The sequence below is a fragment of the Notamacropus eugenii genome, chromosome 4 (assembly GCF_028372415.1).
Source record: "Notamacropus eugenii isolate mMacEug1 chromosome 4, mMacEug1.pri_v2, whole genome shotgun sequence".
NCBI classification, from domain to species: domain Eukaryota; kingdom Metazoa; phylum Chordata; class Mammalia; order Diprotodontia; family Macropodidae; genus Notamacropus; species Notamacropus eugenii.
The window spans coordinates 52149020-52167321 of record NC_092875.1 but is presented as its reverse complement, the minus strand read 5'-3'; the positions used below and the strand labels follow the sequence as shown (position 1 = coordinate 52167321).

The 18302-nt window shown below is 41.6% G+C and overlaps 2 protein-coding genes across 3 annotated transcripts in view; both read left to right on the top strand.

Moving 5' to 3' along the window:
- The window catches only part of HNRNPM (heterogeneous nuclear ribonucleoprotein M), a 177337-nt gene that overhangs the window by 79362 nt on the left and 79673 nt on the right, over positions 1 to 18302 (top strand). The window lies entirely within an intron of this gene.
- RAB11B (RAB11B, member RAS oncogene family) overlaps positions 1 to 18302 on the top strand; it is a 40152-nt gene that overhangs the window by 12189 nt on the left and 9661 nt on the right. For both annotated transcript variants that reach the window (XR_011965458.1, XM_072600953.1), the window contains exons 2-3: positions 4828 to 5023; positions 11602 to 11795. Coding sequence is in view for 1 of the 2 variants with exons in the window: in XM_072600953.1 (XP_072457054.1) it covers positions 4828 to 5023; positions 11602 to 11795 (390 nt within the window). In the remaining variant the exon portion in view is untranslated. The remainder of the gene's footprint in view (positions 1 to 4827; positions 5024 to 11601; positions 11796 to 18302) is intronic.

Genomic DNA, 18302 nt, shown 5'->3' with positions numbered 1-18302 from the left:
AGCTATAGTGTTAAATAGAAAGGGAAATCTGTGCTTCAGTGAGGTGAAGAGAACCCTAGGGTTTATTGGAAGACAGGAAATGTCAGGGAGGCTCACTGTGTGCTGGAGAAAACCAGAGAACATGGTTTTAGGGGATGTCAGACTGAAAGGCCTTCAGCTATTACCTAGATCAGCCTCCTCATTTTATAGGTGAGGAAATCAGGTTCAAAAGAGGTGAGGGACTTGTCCTAGATCAATGACAAGACTGGGGTTAGAAGCTTTCCTACGCTTACCCTCACAGCCCAGAGTACTTTCCTCAGCTTCACACTGACACATTCTGAGAAGGTTGCTGTACTTTCTTTTCTTTTTGAGGCCTTCACTACTCAGTTCAGCCTTGAGTTGCTGGATTTTTTCCCCTTCATACTTTTAGGAGAAAGTAGCTTGTCACAAGAAAACAGTTACTAAGAGGGATTTGATGAGAAAAGCAACTTCAGGATACATCCTGTGGTCAGTACAGATGCAGTCCAGTAACCAGAATCTTTAGGCCTGTCCAGACTGATTCTTTCACTATGGAATCTCAAGTCATCAAAGGTATCTAATAACAATGACATTTACTCATTGACAAAACATTTTACATAGATTCATTTGACTCTCACCAGAAGGTAAGTAGGGCAAGTATTATTATTTCCATTTTAGAAGTGTAGAAACATGAAGTGAATTGTCTTAAAACCACACAGCTATCAGAGAGCAGAGCCAGCACTCAAACTCCATTATTTTCTAACTGGAAATTCCATGGGCTTTCCTTGACATCATAGCTCAGTTTGGTATCCTGGCCTGACTATGGCAAGAAGAGAGATTCAGACAATTTAGAAAGACCTTTTTAAAAAATTTAAAAGGGTTTCTGATGAATTTTCAGGCTGAGTATTCACTAGAAAATTGATTAACCCATCCCCAAGTATTTGAGCTAATTAATTTTAGCCTTTTCCATAGTAGGCAGAAAACAGTGGGACTTCCAAAGAGAAGAATTCCATATGAACATGTGTATCTTTTAGAAAACTGTTATGCAATAGTCTTAGGTGGTCAATAGACTTATTATATAAATTTCTCTGTTAAATTTCATCATGTAATAATCAGGGTCAACAAGTTCAAAGCTATTATAGTGATTGGGAGTACTTATTCTAGTTTCTGTTGTTGGGTTTGACCACAAGGATTGCCTACAGAAAAATGTAGAATTTGCTAAAGGTAGACTCATAGGATGGTGAAATGAATCTATTGCAGGTGAGTTCCATTTTTCTACTGCATAGGCCTCTAGTCCCTTAAGCTAGCATCTGAATAGCAATCTGCTGTAACTTGGGCTGCTCCAGGTCAGGATTTTCCCAAAGGTTTTAGTTGGCACTTTTGGTGAACCTTTCTTTAGGGCTTTGTGAAGTTAGGATTTAGGTGTATATCTATATCTAGCACATAGTAGGTACTTATGTTTCTTAATCTCTGTGATAACATCTATGCTATCACCAAGTTAACAGGGCTGTTGTAAGCATCAGACTTGACAATATACCTGAGGCATTTAATCCATTATTATTGCTGTAACAGACATTTGAAAGTGATGATTGCATGAAAGTACAGAGGGAAAGAGCCTTTCTGGCCGTGTGAAGAGGATAGAGGATGGGGGAATGCTTTGTGGAAGAGATAACAGCTGAGCTGAGTCTTGAAGGATACGCATTTCAATAGGATCTTGGCTGGTACAGTGGAAGGGCCTTGGCAAATAGTCCAGTTTGGCTCTAATGTAGATTATATGAAGACAAATAGTATGAGATGAAGCTGAGAATGTTGACTGGAGCCAGACTGCGGAGGGTTTTGAAGGCCAGGCAAAGAAGGTTGGACTTTATTCAATAGGCAGTGGGGCAGTAGAGACCTTGTTTTGCTGAGACCTTGTATTAGGAAAATTACCCTGGCAGGGTGGACTGACTGAAGGCAGAGAGACCCATGGGGGTTTATTGCAATGGCCCAAGAATGAGGTAATGAGGGACTAGACTAGGGGGACTGCAATGGGAATAGTAAGATGACGCTTTGGGAAGAACCGTTGAGGGTAGAATTGAAAAGGCTTTGTGCCTGATGGGATGTGGAGGGGGACAGCCCAAACGGTGTGCATGCCACCCGGGCATGACTGAGGTATGGATGGGTGGTGTCAGTAAGACTTGGAGTTGAGTCTTAGCTCTGCTTTTAGCTGCCAGGAACAACAAGAATAATAATGGCTATAATAGATAGCATTTATGTAGCAAGTTAAAAGTGCTAAATACTTTGTAAATTTCTTGTTTGATTCTCACCACAACCATGGGAAGGAGGTGCTATTATTATTCCCACTTTACAGATAAGAAAATTGAGGCTGATAAAGGTTCTGTGACACAGCTACTGAGTGTCTGAATCTAGATTTGAACTGAGATCTTCCTGATTCCAGGTCCACTGCTATATTATCTTATCCATAAAAAGGGGATCATAATATATGTATATTCTCCAGACTTTCTCTGCCATGTCTCAGAAGCCTCTTTACCCTGGAAGTTCATTCCACCCGTGGATTTGTCACACTAGAAATACCCTCTGCTCCTTGAGGGCAGGATCTTTTATTTTCACTTGTATTTTTATTCTCAGCTCTCATAGTAAACATTTAATATGCTTCTTGATTTGAAGTACTATTTTGAGTCACTAAGCCTCTCAGTTCCCCCAAGAAACTCTTTGAAACTCTAGGTACTTAGAGATGAATTCCTTCTGGACTATTGCTGTAGCCTTCCCCCTAAAGAGGCAGCTAGGTGGTACAATGAATAGTGTCAGGCTTGGAGTCAAGAGGACCTGAATTCAAATTTAGCCATACATCCTAGCTGTGTGATCTGTACAAGTCACTTAACCTCTCTTTGCTTCAAATGGGGATCATTAAGAGCATCTACCTCCCAGAGTGGTTGTGAGGATCAAATGAGATATTTGAAAAGTGCTTAGCACAGTGCCTGACCTATAGTAGGCACTTCAGAAATGCTTGTTTTCTTCCTTCCTAAAGTCTCTCCCCTCTCTAATCCATCTCCCTCCACACCTGCCAAATTGAAATTCTTTTTAACTCTAAGTCTGACATTTCTATGGCAGCAAGAAATGAGACAAGATTGTGGAGAATGATGGTCTCTTTGTAAAATAATCATTGTTGCTGTGTCTTTCACATTTAATTTAGTGAAAAAGAGGGTGATCTTGTCTGAAGGTAGATTCTGTGGGACCACGGTTTGATGGCACCCCATATTTCACCCTAGGCTGTTGAAATACGATAGAGGTAGCACCAAAATCTCTGAAGAACCATTGCAGGGGAAACTAAGCCCAGCTTAGGTCCTAGATATATAAAAGCTACTTGTCAAAAGCTCCAAGAAAGGACAATTTGATAAGGGGTGGTGACTTATATCTCCTCCTCACCATTCCCTGGGGCTTTTAGGCTAGTTACTTGCAGGAAGTATGGCATTTCACTTGAGAGGGAGAATTTTATAATTCCCAGAATTAATTGTGCTAGATGTACTATTTTTAAAAAAACTGATTAAAAATCAGTTCATGTCCCCTCTATCCCACAAGTTGACTTAGCATGACCTTGGGCCTCAAGAGATAGTTTGATGCCAGGGGATCACTTCATTACACAAGGATCCTGAATTGGGGCTCTAGGCTGGGTGCTACCACTGACTTACTTTGGATTGTGGACAAGTTCCTTTCCTTTTCAGGGCCTTTCCTCATTTTGTAAAATTAGGAGTTGGAATATATATTTCTGCCAATCCATTTCAGCTCTAAAACTATGATTTTAGGTCAGTTTTTCTTTGTTACTGTCTGTTTCTGCCATAGGGAAATTTTGTTCTTTAAAAGAGAATAAGTAAAATCCAGCCTGCCTAGATAAGGCCTGGTGTAAGTTTAACTCACTTGCCTTGCCCTCAGAGACACTCCTGATGTTGCCTGTTGTAGAGATTCACCCAAGAATCTGCTTGGGGTGTTTTTTCTTCTTAAATAAATGAATCTATTTTGTTCTATGTATATTGAGTATGGGATTGAGTGGAAGGAGGGGGATGCCTATGAATGAGGTAGTGGAAGACCCAAGGAATGGGGGTGCTTGTAGGTCCAGGAGGAACTAGCAGTCTGGAAGTCTTAGATTAAAGGAAAAAAATCCATTTCCAGGGTATTTGTGCTCAAAAATCTCAAGTGTGGTGGCAGCATAGATTTATTGTAACTCTTTTTATGCCATACCTACAGAACTGGAAAGGATCAGGAAATGTCAGAAAGGGACCTGTAGCAGCAGCATGGCTGATATTTACCCAGTGCTTTTAAGACTCGCAAGTCATCTTACATACATTATCTTCCACACTCTTAGAATAAAGAATGTCCCAGCTAGAGAACATCTTTTTAGTCCTATTACCTCATGTTTACAGGTTAGGAAACAGACCCAGAGAAGGGAAGAAACCTGCCCAGAGTTGGTCACACAGTAAATTAGCAAAGCCAGAAATAGAGTTTAGCTCTCCTTGTTCTGGAGAGTTTTCTATTTCTATTCTATTTCACCATATTACCATCCTTTCTCATTGATCAGCTGGTTTAATTCTCATAAAATATTCCTGAGGTATCTTGGACTGGAGTATCTGTGTTCAGGGCAGGAAAAGAATTTTGCTTCCTGGTCCCTAGTTAAGATGGTCCTAGGTGACATTTAGAATGTGACTGGTTAATTCCTTGGCTACATTTTTTCAAATATAATCTCTGTGGTTTAGTGGAAAGAACTCTCTCCTTAGAGGCAGGGACTTAGACCCTGAAATTATTTTAAGTTTACAGAATATTCTGTTCCTTTTTCAGTTGTGCTGATTGGTGACTCTGGGGTGGGGAAGAGCAACCTCCTTTCACGATTCACTCGAAACGAATTCAATTTGGAGAGTAAGAGTACCATCGGTGTGGAATTTGCTACCAGGAGTATCCAGGTGGATGGGAAGACTATAAAAGCCCAGATCTGGGACACAGCTGGTCAGGAGCGGTACCGGGCAATCACATCAGCGTAAGTTCCGCCTGCTCAGACAAAATGCTGCCTATGTCAAGCTACATTTCATTCCTTAGCCTGTTCGTGTCTAGAAAGTTTCTCCAAAAGTGTCTGTTCCCCAGTGGAAGCAAGATTTGGGTCCAGCAAGGAAGATGCTAGAGTTTGTTTGCATTTCTACAGGCTCAGTGTGTCAAAGGCTCCTTCCAGCCAACAGGCCAAGGTGATCCAACCTGGAAGAGCTTCTTCTCTGCTCTCTTTGTAGACATGAGGAGGAAAATGGTAGGAAAGAGTTGTTGTTCCAGAAACACTGGAGACACTACTAAATGGTTTTCATGCAGTCATTTATAATTAGTTCATTCTGTATTTTCCATCAGTGTTTCTTCACAAAGTGATTTTATGGTTGCCATACTAGGTTGCCTCATTGGTGATAATCTTTAAGTAGCCTAAACATATATGTTTTTTACATAATTAAATAGACATTATCAAGGACGTGTATCAAGGAAAAGGAGGTAGGCTGGTAGTGTAGGAGACTGAGGGATAACAGATTGTGGGCCAGGCATTCCACTATTATCTCTGAAATGTTAAAAGATATGGAGGAAAACCTCCAGTACATAAAGGCAGATCCCCTGCAGTGGACCGGAGTAAGAACTGTGTGGGCTGGGAAGGCATGAAGGGCCTCAGTCTATATAAGCAGAAAGAGTCCCCACCCCACAGCCAAGATCGCAGAGCCAATGTAGAACAGAAACATGGGATCCATTTAGTGTTGTGGTCCCCTAGACCATTTACGGGAACCCCTAACCCCGACCTAAGGCTCTTGTCCGGCAAGAGGCCTTGATCTCGTGAGTAATGAGATGGGGCAGGAGACAGAGGTGGTGAAGACTCCGTTTATTTCATCTAATTCACATGCATATATAGTCTTAACTACGTAAAACATTCCTAAGCCTTGCATTGAACCTATCACCTGTCACCTTTCACATTGAACCTATCACCTATCACCTTTCCTTATATGGGTGTCTTCTCCACTGGACATCCGGAGCCAGGACAAAGAACTGCCACGTTGCAAACGAGACCCTTCCTCCTGAAATCCATCTAGTTCTACCCCTACTGACAAGACCCTAGGTTATCTAGGCAGGCTCTCAGTGTGGCGTCCTGAAATGGATAGGGGTCGGCTCTAACTCATCCCGTTACAATTTAGGGAAGCAAAATTTAGCTGGTGTCCCAGAAAGTTCAAGAGGTTTGACTGAATTTGAGATTTTTCCAGCTAGGAAATCTAAAATATAAGTCCCCTTCCATTTTCTAGAACAGTAACTTCTCTGTAGGGTGCCGCAAGTTCATGAACATTCCATAGTTGCTATCAGTCCTGACTTCCTGCCCTGTGACCCTGATAGCCAAGCAGTGACCTCCATAGGGGAAGGCCTTCCTTTGGGGTGTTTTGAGTAGGTCTTCCCTTTTAATTGTCACACATGAGGTCCATATGTTATATGATGACATACTCAGCAACAGGAGTTAGTGGCTGTCTCTGATAATGCCATCTTTTAGGTAGTGCATTCAAGGTGAACTGAAAGAAAGTCATGTTGAAACTAAATGAGGGAGGCAAATGAATGACCACGGCCCTCCAAAGAGGAAGAAGTGTAGACCTGTCTGGCTTCTAGGTTGTGTTCATCTTTTTCTAGCAAAGGGGCTTCAACCTCTGACAGTCAGTGCCCCTCAAAAATTCCTTGTGGCCAAAAGGGAAAAATATGAGATGAGTTCAGAAGTGATTGCATGATCAGACTGACATCAGCCTGGAGGGAAGTCTCCGTTGGCTGCCGCCATAGGGCCTGATGCTGGACAATGCTTTTTGTAATACTTTTTATCAGTTATTGGAGGAAGACACAGATGGCAAATTTAAATAACCAAATTTGCCACTGAAAGGCATAACTAATAAGAAAGTTAACAGAATGAGGATCTTTTCTAAAAATACTTTTTTTAAAGAAAATTCATATTTTATTTGGAATGAAATAAGCTATATAAAAACTGTTTTTCCTCACCAAAAATAACAATAATGTTTTCCTCATTATGCCAAGTTAAACCACAAAATTCTAATTTACAAATTCTCCAGGTTAAAAAATACTTTTATAGACTGGCACCAAGAGGTTGAAATTCCCCAGAGATAAACAGAATGTCCTTACAAGCACCTTAGGCCCTTTTTCATTCTCTGCTTTGGATTATAATTGTTTGTGTACATCTCATTTGTCCTTTCTGTCCCCTTCCTCCCCCACTCCACTTAGTATATGTTTGTGTAATTTACTTTGTTGAGGCTGCTTCTCAGAAAATGGACATAGAGATCAAAACTCTGAAGTTCGGCCCAGCTTGTTTGGACCTGCAGAGGTTGCTTTTCACATACATATCCTTTGAGAATCAAGGGTCACCAGCACATGACATTCTGGCATCAAGGGAGTGCAGTAGACATCTTCATGGTTTTGAGGGATCAGATGAGGTGCAGTGTGTATGGAAGTACTGAGTCATAAAATGCCATTCAGCACCAACACATTTTTACTCTAACATCTAGAAAGGGAGGTAAGGTCTAAACTAAGTAACAACATTGTAAGGCAGAATGTGATTCAGGCACCAGATGACTGAGACAGGTTGTTACAAGAGTACAGAGGAGGGAGCGGGGATAATAGATTCTTAGAGCTGGCAGGTCATCTCATTGTGCCTCCCACATGGTGAGAGTTGCCTCCTCAGCATCCTGAGTATGTTGCCTTGGAACATGCTTCTACCTTCCTTGTTTTCTGGTTAATGATTGAAAGAAATTGGGTGATATTTTTGCCTATTTTCTGAGCACTACTAGATTCCTTACCTTTTTATACTCACACCTGGCTTGCTTTTGGTAAGAAGTGAGAAGAACAGATTCTCTTACTTTTAGTCCCATTGCACAAAGAGTAGTGGTGTCAGTGGGATTTTGTCAAAAGTCTGAGATCCCTAGGGATCACCTAATCTACCCACCCATCCAATTCAGGAATCCCATCTACAGCATTCCTGACAGGTCTAGCCACTGCTGGAATACCTGTAGGACCTTACAAGGCATCTGTTCCATTACGGGCCAGTTTTCATTGTTAGAAGGCTTTTCTTCATATTGAGCCAAAAGCTATCTCACTATATTTCCTCTACCTTTATTCCCCTTCTCCCACCAGAGGTTCCAGTTGTGTCCTTTTTGTCTATGATAGTCTGTCAAGTAATTGAAGATCATGATTGTGCCTCTGCTTCCAAATCTTCTTTAATCCTCCTATGACTGTGTCCCTTTCTCAGCCTGGTTGCCCTTCTCTGTTTTGGTTCTGTTGTATATCCTATCTTAAGAAGGATATTTATGGGGTATAGTAGAACTGTTGTCTTCTTTGATTTGAACACTGTAAATCTTTTAATTCAGCCTAAGATCACTTCTGTTTTGGCCGACAATGTTAGCTAGCACTTTTGGCTCAAATTGAATTTGCAGTCCAGTAAAACTGCCAGTTCTTTTATTTGATCTATTGTTTGGCCACACCATCCCCATCTTGTATTTTTTGCAGCTCATTTTTTAACCTAACTTCACATATATTACCATTGTAATTCATTATCTAGATTCTGCCTATGCCAAACTGTAAAGATCTTTTCCAGTCCTTGTTTGGACATCTCCTCTACTGCAGTAGATAAAGGACCCCTTGCTATTGCTCTTGAGTGAAGATAAAGGCCAGAGGCCCTGATGACGCATTCTTAGTAAGAGGGTACGTGGAAAGCCCGCTAGACGAGAGAAATCGGTCCTATTTGAGAGAAGGGAAATTCTTGATTGAATCTACTCTTCACCAGGACAGACCAGGTCAATTTTAAGCAAGACACCATGACAGAATTTTGATAGGAGAGAATCACTGCTAATAGTAAGAAACCAATGCCCTAATCTATGCACTCTGTTTCTTTCCTTTTTGAACAAAAGTTGGCTGTCAAAAGATCACTTCCTTTTTAGTAGTAGTTATTCCTGAATGAAAGCCCAGACCTCAGCTTTTAATATCCCAATCTTATATGAGGGCATGGGGAAGACTGTATCCTTAATACCTCTGCCTCTGGTTCATTGGTATTGAACAAAGGGGTCAACACTGCATTTAGGCCCAAACTATAGAGTTTCCTTTACCATTATGACAAATATCTCCCTCTGAAATGGGAATGAAATTTGGTAGCTTCGGTCCTAAAAAGCTTCAGCCTGCAGTCTGCTGCAAGGATTTGTAAGGACTAAGAAATCCTAGAATTCTCTCCTGCATCCCAAATATATTGCTACTCTATAATAGAATCTGTAGACCAATTCTATAATAGAATCTATAGACCATAACTTGTATATATGCATAACATCTTGGCATACTTATTCATTGAAGTTTTTCTGACAGCAAAGCCATTTTCCTTCTTTCTTTCTCTTGCTGACCTTGTAGATATCTTTGAGCTTTCCCAGGACACACAGCTTTTCTAAGATAAACACAGAGCTCCTTGTTTCTTTTCCTTTAACCTGTAAGTAAATCTAGCTGATATCTTTTATCAATGACTGATTATTAGATGGGCATGGGTGGAAAGAGCCACTCTGAATAAAAACCTCAACCCTATCTTTTAATATCCTGTACTACATGAGGACCCTGTCCTTAATACCTCTGCCTCTACATGAGTGAAAGACTGACCTGATGTCTTTGAAATTCTTGCCTTTTCAGGATGCCTGCAGGCCAGTTATAGGCAATGTGTCACCAATTTGACAAGCATAGACCTACTGCAGCTGTTAGGCAGAAATGTGTCATTTAATCTTATTATCACTGTAATTGGGATTGCCATACATCTGAATAGCTCCTTTGAGTTACAAACTGTGTTCATCGATTCTGATGACACATGTCATAGATACAGCAGAAAATATTTTCCCTAATTTATTGATGTGGGCACTTGAAGCTTAGAAAAGGTAAGTGACTTGTCAAAGGTCTTATGACTAATAAAATGTAGATGCAACTGGGACTAGGAAACAGGCTTTGAGACCCCTATCCCAATCTTCTTTCCACACTATGTTATCTGAAATAATGTGAAATCAATCCAGAAGGCTTGGTTAGAGCCAGATTGGGAAGGTCTCAGATGCTTCACAGAAGAGAGTGTATTTGATTTCACAGAGAATGGGGAACCCTGAAGCTTATTGGAGACATGGTCCATGGAATACCAATTTGGTAGTTTTTGTGGAGGAGGGATTGGAGAGGTGAGTGAGACTAGAGACAGGGACCAATTAAGAAGCATTACCATGTGACAGATTATGAGGGTTCGAAATAGACTAGTGGATATGGGAGTGAAGAAGAGGGGCAGATATGAAAGATGATAGGATTTGGTGACTAATTAAATATACGGGGTGAGGAATTCATGCTGGGAATGAAGAATCCCAGCTTGTGAACCAAAGTGACAGGGAAGACCCTCCAAATAAATAGGGAAATTCAGAAATAAGGTAGGTCTTAGGAGAAGATCGCAAGTTTTGTTTAGAAATTGTTGAGTTTGAGATCCCTTTGGGACATCCAGATAGAAATGTCTGGCAGGCTAGCAAGTGGTGCTCCATAATTGCAGCTCAAAATACATATACTTGGCAGTTATCTGCATGAAGAGAATAATTTGACTCATGGAAACTGATGAGAGTACAGACTATCCAAAGAAATAAGATTGGGTCCTGAGTATAATCACACTTTGAGGGTGGAGACATGGATGATAATCACAGGAGACTGAGAAGGGCAAAGGTCAGTCTGGTAGAAGGATAACCAGGAAAGCGTAGTGTTTCAAAAAACCCAGAGAGGAAAACTTGCCTTGGAGATGGGGGTAGTGAACAGTGTCAGATGCTGCATAGTTGTAATGAAGACTGAGGCCTGAGAGCAACTTGTTGGATTTAGTAGTTAGTAAGTCTTTGGTACACCCTTGGTAAGTGCAATTTCACGTGGGTGGTAGGGTAGTTGGAAGTCACACTGCAGCAGGCTGAGAAGTGAAGGCATAGTTAGGAGAGGGCTGGGAATGTGTTCTTTTTCTTTGATAGTCTTTAAGTAGAAGCTGAATGAGCACTTCATAGAGGAGGAAACTGAGGCCGGGAGAGGGAGAATAGTGAGGTGGGACATAGCTTGGGAATAGAACCTAGTATTCTTGACTCCCAGGTTAGGGCTGCATTTGATAGAGATTTCTATTCAGATATACATTGGACTAGATGACCTCTGAAGTCAAATTCAACTCAGATTCTGTGACTCTGTACGTGCCTGATGAGTAAATTTCCATGTAAGAATAAAGATGTGGGAGAAAATAGTATTAGAGTATGGTGTACTTGTCAAAGGAAGTAGTCTTGGGTGGGTGAGGACTCTGGGGACCTTGGTGGTGTGGGGCCAGGAAGCATGAGAAATGCTTTACTTTTGTGGGTCATATTTGGAGCTCTGCGATCACTGACTTCTTGCAGCTCTTGGTAAGGTAGTTCCTGGCCCTATTTCTGGATCTTGTTTTAATCTCTGGTTTGTAAAGAACACATGGTGCTAAAATATAGCTTGAAGCAAAAGCCAGTGTGGTTACTTGGCCAAATTAATGTCCTGCTAATCCTTTCTTAGGTACTACCGAGGGGCTGTGGGAGCCCTATTGGTCTATGACATTGCCAAGCACCTGACATATGAGAATGTGGAACGCTGGCTAAAAGAACTCCGTGACCATGCTGACAACAACATTGTGATCATGTTGGTGGGAAACAAGAGTGACCTGCGCCACCTCCGTGCTGTGCCCACTGATGAGGCCCGGGCATTCGCAGGTGGGTGGCCTTGGTTTAGGGGCACTCCAGAAGGTGGCAAATTTGAATCTGGGAGCATTGTCTGCCTGCCCTGGAACTGAGTTCAGTGCCTTCAGCTCAATTCAGCAAACAAATCCTTAATCCTTTGCTGTGCAAAACCCTGTACTAGGTATCTGAATAGAAAGATTAAACATGGTTTGGTCTCTGTCATCATGTAAATTATTATTCTGTACCAGGGGAAAGTAATAATTCTTTGGTTTAGAGTGTTTTAAGATTTACAAATACCTCCTAATAACCCTGTGAGGGTAAGTAGTACAATTATAATTATTCTCATTTTATGTATAAGGAAACCAGTGCTCATAGGGGTTGTGATTTGCCTGCAGTCATAGAGCTGGTAGGTGTCTGGAGCTAGAATCAAATCCAGAACTTCTCATCCCTGGTTCCATGTTCTCTCCATTGTGCCTTGTGGTGTTTTCAGGAAACTTTGCTCTTCTATTTCTTCATAAAGTAAAAGGTAATATATGGTCTATTTATGAGATGCTTCACGCTTAAAAAAAGTTCCCTTTGTCTAGAAGAATGTTCCACCTATTAGGGAAGAATACTTTTGAGTGGAAAAACTCAGCTAAGTATATGCATGTGAGTCATATGAGCTCTTGATTAAATTTTAATGTAAAGGTATCAGCCTCTATCTGTTGAAGATCAGAACTTCTTTTTTCCTCAGAGCCATGTAGATGTGTGCCTTTCTTGACACAGTTCTAAGTAATTCTTTATAGACTAAATCCTGTTTTCCCATTGACTTTATCTTCTCTTGAATGGCTGGTAGTATTTTCAATAGGGCTTTGCTGAAAGTGACTTTAGCTTCCAGAGCAGGGCCATAAATGCCCTCTAAACTCACTTACCTTAAGTTCTGAGTTTGTACCTATCTTACAGACTTTGTCCCAAGTGCAGTTTTCCTCATTTGTGTGGATTTGGCAAAACCTCCCATCACTTACTTTCCTGCTAGGAGGTTGTTGAGTTTGCATCAGGTCAGAACTTTTCCATGGGGAGTTATCTACCCTGTCAGTAGGGAAGAGAGGAGGGAGGAGAAGATTGAATCATAGGTGAGTTTTTTAAAGGGTTGACTCCCAATGAAAGGAGCAGTAATAGACTTCCATCCTGAGAACCATTTTGCTCATGTATCCATTTCATAGATTCCCATTTCCCACATATTATTACTATATGGTAGGGCTCTGGACAACATTTGTAGGTTGTACATTGATCTGCACTTTATAATATACAGACACATATTTACACATGCACTTTAGTATTATGTAATTATGTTGGTGCTGGTGGATAATCCCTATTGATGCAGGTCAAAACGCCTTTTAGGATTTAGTCTTGGAAAGTTGCTATGATTGAAAAATTCATCACTTTGTGGGCAAGCTGGTATTGAGCTTCTCTATACTTTCTGGTCTGGTCCTTCACCCCTAGCCCTGGGCAGCCCCTGGGGCCTGTCATAGTAGCTTCTTCAGTTTGGTGACGAACTACCAGACCTTCTTCCCCACAGACTGAACCTTTGGTATCTCAGGGTTGACTCTGTTCCATAAGCAGTCATTGTGGGAGGACTTTCAGAAAGGGTGATTACTCCCTATAAATCACAATGTATGGATAGATATCATTGGAAAAAATTAACTACGCCTGAGATTTCATTGATATAAAGAACTCCTGGTAAGAAATTCCTTCCACCAATTGAGATCAACCATGCTCTGAAGCTTGTAGTATTAGAGATTTGTCTGGGGCACTGAAGCTAAGAGCCTTGATCTGGGGAACACAGCTAATACATGTGAGCGGCAGGACTTGAAATTAAAATTTTCCTAACTGAGGCTGTCCACTGTGCCAAACTGCCTTGCCAAATCTATATAAACACATTTATATGTTGCTATAAATGCATATATGTATATTGACTCATGTAAATTTACATACATTAGAAGCTCCTGTGTTCACTTTGAGAGTAAGAGACAGCCCTATAAGGTTTCTTGGGTCCTAAAGGTAAACAGTATTTAGGGACTCCAGGGTCAATTAGTAAGTCAGTCAACAGACATTTACATTGTGGCCGGGGCAGCTAGGTGGTGCAGTGGATAGAGCACCAGTACAGGAGTCAGGAGGACCTGAGTTCAAATTTCACCTCAGACACTTGACACTCACTAGCTGTGTGACCTTGGGCAAGTCACTTAACCCCAATGGCCTCATCCTGGGTCATCTCCAGTCATCCTGATGAATATTGGGTCACTGGATTCAGATGGCTGTGGAGGAGAAGTGAGGCTGATGACCTGCACAGCCCTCCCTCACTCAGGAGAAGTGAGGCTGATGACCTGCACAGCCCTCCCTCACTCAAAACAAAGTCAAATGCAAGTCATGTCACCATTTCTGTGATGGCATGGTTTTCTTTGGGCAACGAAGGATGAACACACACACACAAACACACACACATACACACATACACATACATACACACACACACACACACACACACACACACACACACACACACATACACATATTGTGGTCAGAAGTAAGTAGAGGAGAAGTGACAGATCTGCAGTGACCTGCAAAACTGAAAGAGAGACTGCAGTATAAGGAGGAGGAACAGCCTGGTTGCTCACAAGCAGAGGGGAAATTGAGCCAGTGAAAAGGAAGAAGCTCCAGAGGTAAGTCATCAGGAGACTGGGGAGGAAGAGAAGAGGTCTGCAGCTGCTTATGGGCTGGGAGGCTATGAAGGCTCTTTGGAAGTGGGGTCTGCAAGCTGAAGAAAGGAAAAAGGGACTCATTGCAAAAGGGCAAGACTACAAAAGAGTAAAGCTCCTGGAAATGAGTGCTGAGGATGCAGAAAGAGAGGAGATGAGGAAAGAAAAGAAGAATCTAGATCTAAGCTTTTCACTTTCTGCACCTGCCCACTCAGGATCGTTGGTCAGCTGTGCAGATTAAATAAGATGTGGAAACTATGAAAAACTGAAAAATGATGGAGAAAGTTCTGTGCTGCATCCAGTAGCATTCAAGGAACACATGGGCCTTCTACAGAGGAAAATGATAGGACAGTTACAGATTGAGAAAAACCTAGCTGGAGATACAACCAATAGTAACAGTAATTTAAAAAAATGCCAAGTTCAACAAGAAGATAGAGATTTTATGGAATATGTACAGGTGAAGTTAAACAAATAGAGGAAAAGCTGTCCAAAGTCCTTTAGGAAACATTTGGGGGAACATGGTAGTAAAGTTGAGGCTTTAGTTAAATTGCAGTCACTGAAATGTGCCAATAGAGAAGGATTTGTATGTACCCTTGTGTTTGGCATTCCGATTAATTTGTAAGTTTCATACTTGGAAATAATGCAGTTTATTTTAGGGAGAAAAAATCCAATGTAGAGATTTGATAAATCTTTTTTCCCATTGTTTGCAAATAAGCAAATGAGGAAATATCCTCAGTCCTGTTAGTTGCTTTTTAATTCTCTGTTAAAGTAGGGCTCTGCTTCTAGGGTGGAGGGTGCACTATCCCCAAGCTTCAGGAGTTTTGTGCAGTTGTTTTCAGAGATACTTATAAGGACCTATACGTTTTCGGTTCTTCCAAGATGGTATGATCTAAGGAGGAGTGTTTACTACTCTCATGGCCTGTGCTCTGGTCTATAAGCAACCCCAAGCACTCTTTTCTGCCCTGGAACTATGAGCGGAACCCCTGCACTGTGGCTGCAAGCTCTGCTATGAGAGTGCTCCCCCTTGCCCTGGGATTGTTACCCAGAACCTGGATTCTAGTTTGGGCAAAGCAGCAGAGTCCTGCCTCAGTGCTAGCAAAAAGACCCTTGTAATCTCTTTCTGACCAGCTGTTTAACCTCCTTGCCATCTGTAGGCTGACAGCTCCTGAAGCAGCTGCTGCTGATTCAGTCACTCCCAAGACCTACTCCAGGTTTGCTGGGGCCCAGTCTGTGCTGATATGGCATGGCGCTCCTCTCTCACCCTGGTGCAACAGACCTTTCCTGCCAACTTTCCAAGTTGTCTTGCACTGGAAATTTATTTCACTCCATCTTTTGTGGGTTCTGCAGCTCTAGAATTTTAGAGTCATTTTTTAAAAAGATATTTGCATGGGTTTGGGGGAGAGCTCAGGCAAGTCCCTTACTTTACTCCGCCACTTGACTCTGCCTCTGAGATATTATAAATCTTGATCAAGACATTTTTCCTGGCCTATTGGACTTGGTAGTCAGTCATATTTGGAGTCAAGTCCCATCTTGGATACTTAATGGCTAGGACACCCCAGGCAAAGTCATTTAAGCATATTTCTTCAACTGTAAAATAGCGATAATACCTAGTATCCACCTTACAGGTATTCTATGAGGCTCAAATGAGATAATAAATGTAACTTGTCAACTTGCAAAGCTGTACCGAAGTTACGGCTTTGTGAGTGAAGATGTATATTTAAAAAAAGAAAAGATGTTGTGAAGGTAGAACAACAAGACAACAAATTAGATATGAGAATGAAGTCAAGGATGATACTGAGGTTGGGAAACTGACTCATGAATAGTAGATCCTTAGAAAGTTACAGGAAACCTAGGAGAAGAGAGATTTTGGGGAAAGATGATGAGTTGTGTATTTCAGGATGTTGATTCTGAGGTGCCTCTGAGAAGTCCAAAAGGCAGTTGATAATGGAGGACTGGGATTAGGGGTGAGGCAAGACTGGACAAATATATCTGAGAATTATCTGTATAAAGTTGCTATTTGAACCCATGGGAGCTGATAAGATCACCAAACAAGATAATAAAGAGGGAGAAGAGGGTTCAGGACAGACCCTTTGGGGACACCTGTGGAGTCTTGGAGGAAGATCTAGCCAAGAAATTGTCAGATGGGAGGAGAACCAGGAAGGAGCAATGTCATGAAAATCTAGATAGGAAAGAGAGGGTGATCAACAGTGCCAAGATTTGTGGCTAAGTAAAAAAGGTATGAGAATTGTGATTAGAATAGATTTTGGCAATTAAGTGATCATTGGGGATTTTGGAGAGAGCAATTTCTACTGAATGATGAGATTGGAAGCAAGATTGCAGAAGATTGGGGGGACGGAGCCAAGATGGCAGAGTAGAAAGATGCATATACTCTAGCCCATAAAATACCTATAAAGAATGACTCTCAACAAATTCTAGAGCAGCAGAAGCCACAGAATGATGGAATGGAGGAGACTTCCAGCCCAGGGTGACCTGGAAGGCCGACAGGAAAGGTCTGTCGCACACATGGCGGAGCAGAGCTGAGCCCAGCCTTGACTGGGGCAGAATCCCCAGAGGCAGCAGCAGCAGAGCCCTCAATCCACAAGCACCAAAGGTCAGTGAGAGGACTTTTTCAGCTGGCCAAGAAGGGAGCAGGGTCCCCCCCACAATTCTGGCCCCAGTCGGTGGCGGCAAAGGCCTCAACTGGCGGCAGCAGCTTCCACAGCAAACAGCAGCCAGCATCCATTGTTGGAGGCCTCAGCCCTGAGTGGTGGCTCCACCCCCACCTAAAGCCCCTGGAGGAATTGAGCAGCTGATCTGAACCTCAGCCCTGAGTGCTGGCGTGGCAGAACTGGAGGTGAGGCTGTTGTGGAGAAGAAATTCTACTACTCACAGATTCTGCGTACAAAAGTTTCTGGTTGCTACCAGATCAGTGTGCAGGCTTGATTTGTGCCATGTTGGAGGAACTGAGATCTTACAGAGTATATCCTATTCTTGACAAAGAACCCAAAAGTCATTTGGACTTTTGGAAAATGCCCAAAAGAGGGAGAAAAAATAAGACTATAGAAGGTTACTTTCTTGGTGAACAGGTGTATTCTCCCATCCTTTCAGATGGGAAAGAACAATGCTTACCACCAGGGAAAGACATAAAAGTCAAGACTTCTGTATCCCAAACACCCAAAATAAATATTCAATGGTCTCAGACCACAGAAGAGCTCAAAAAGGATTTTGAAAATCAGATAAGAGAGGTGAAGGAAAAATTGGGAAGAAAAATGAGAGAGATACAACAAAATCATGAAAAGGGAGTAAACACCTTGCTAAAGGAGACCCAAAAAAATGCTGAAGAAAATAACACCTTTAAAAATAGGCTAACTCAATTGGCAAAAGAGGTTCAAAAAGCCAACAAGGAGAAAAATCCTTTAAAAAGCAGAATTAACCAAATAGAAAAGGAGGTTCAAAAGCTCACTGAAGAAAATAGTTCTTTCAAAATTAGAATAGAACAGATGAAAGCTAATGATTTTGTGAGAAACTAAGAAATCACAAAACAAAACCAAAAGAATGAAAATATGGAAGATAATGTGAAGTATACCTCATTGGAAAAACAACTGACCTGGAAAATAGATCCAGAAGAGAGAATTTAAAAATTATGGGACTACCTGAAAGCCATGATCAAAAAAAAGAGCCTAGACATCATCTTTCATGAAATCATCAAGGAAAACTGCCCTCTAGAGCTAGAGGGCAAAATAAATATTGAAAGAATCCACAGATCACCTCCTGAAAGAGATCCAAAAAGAGAAACTCCTAGGAA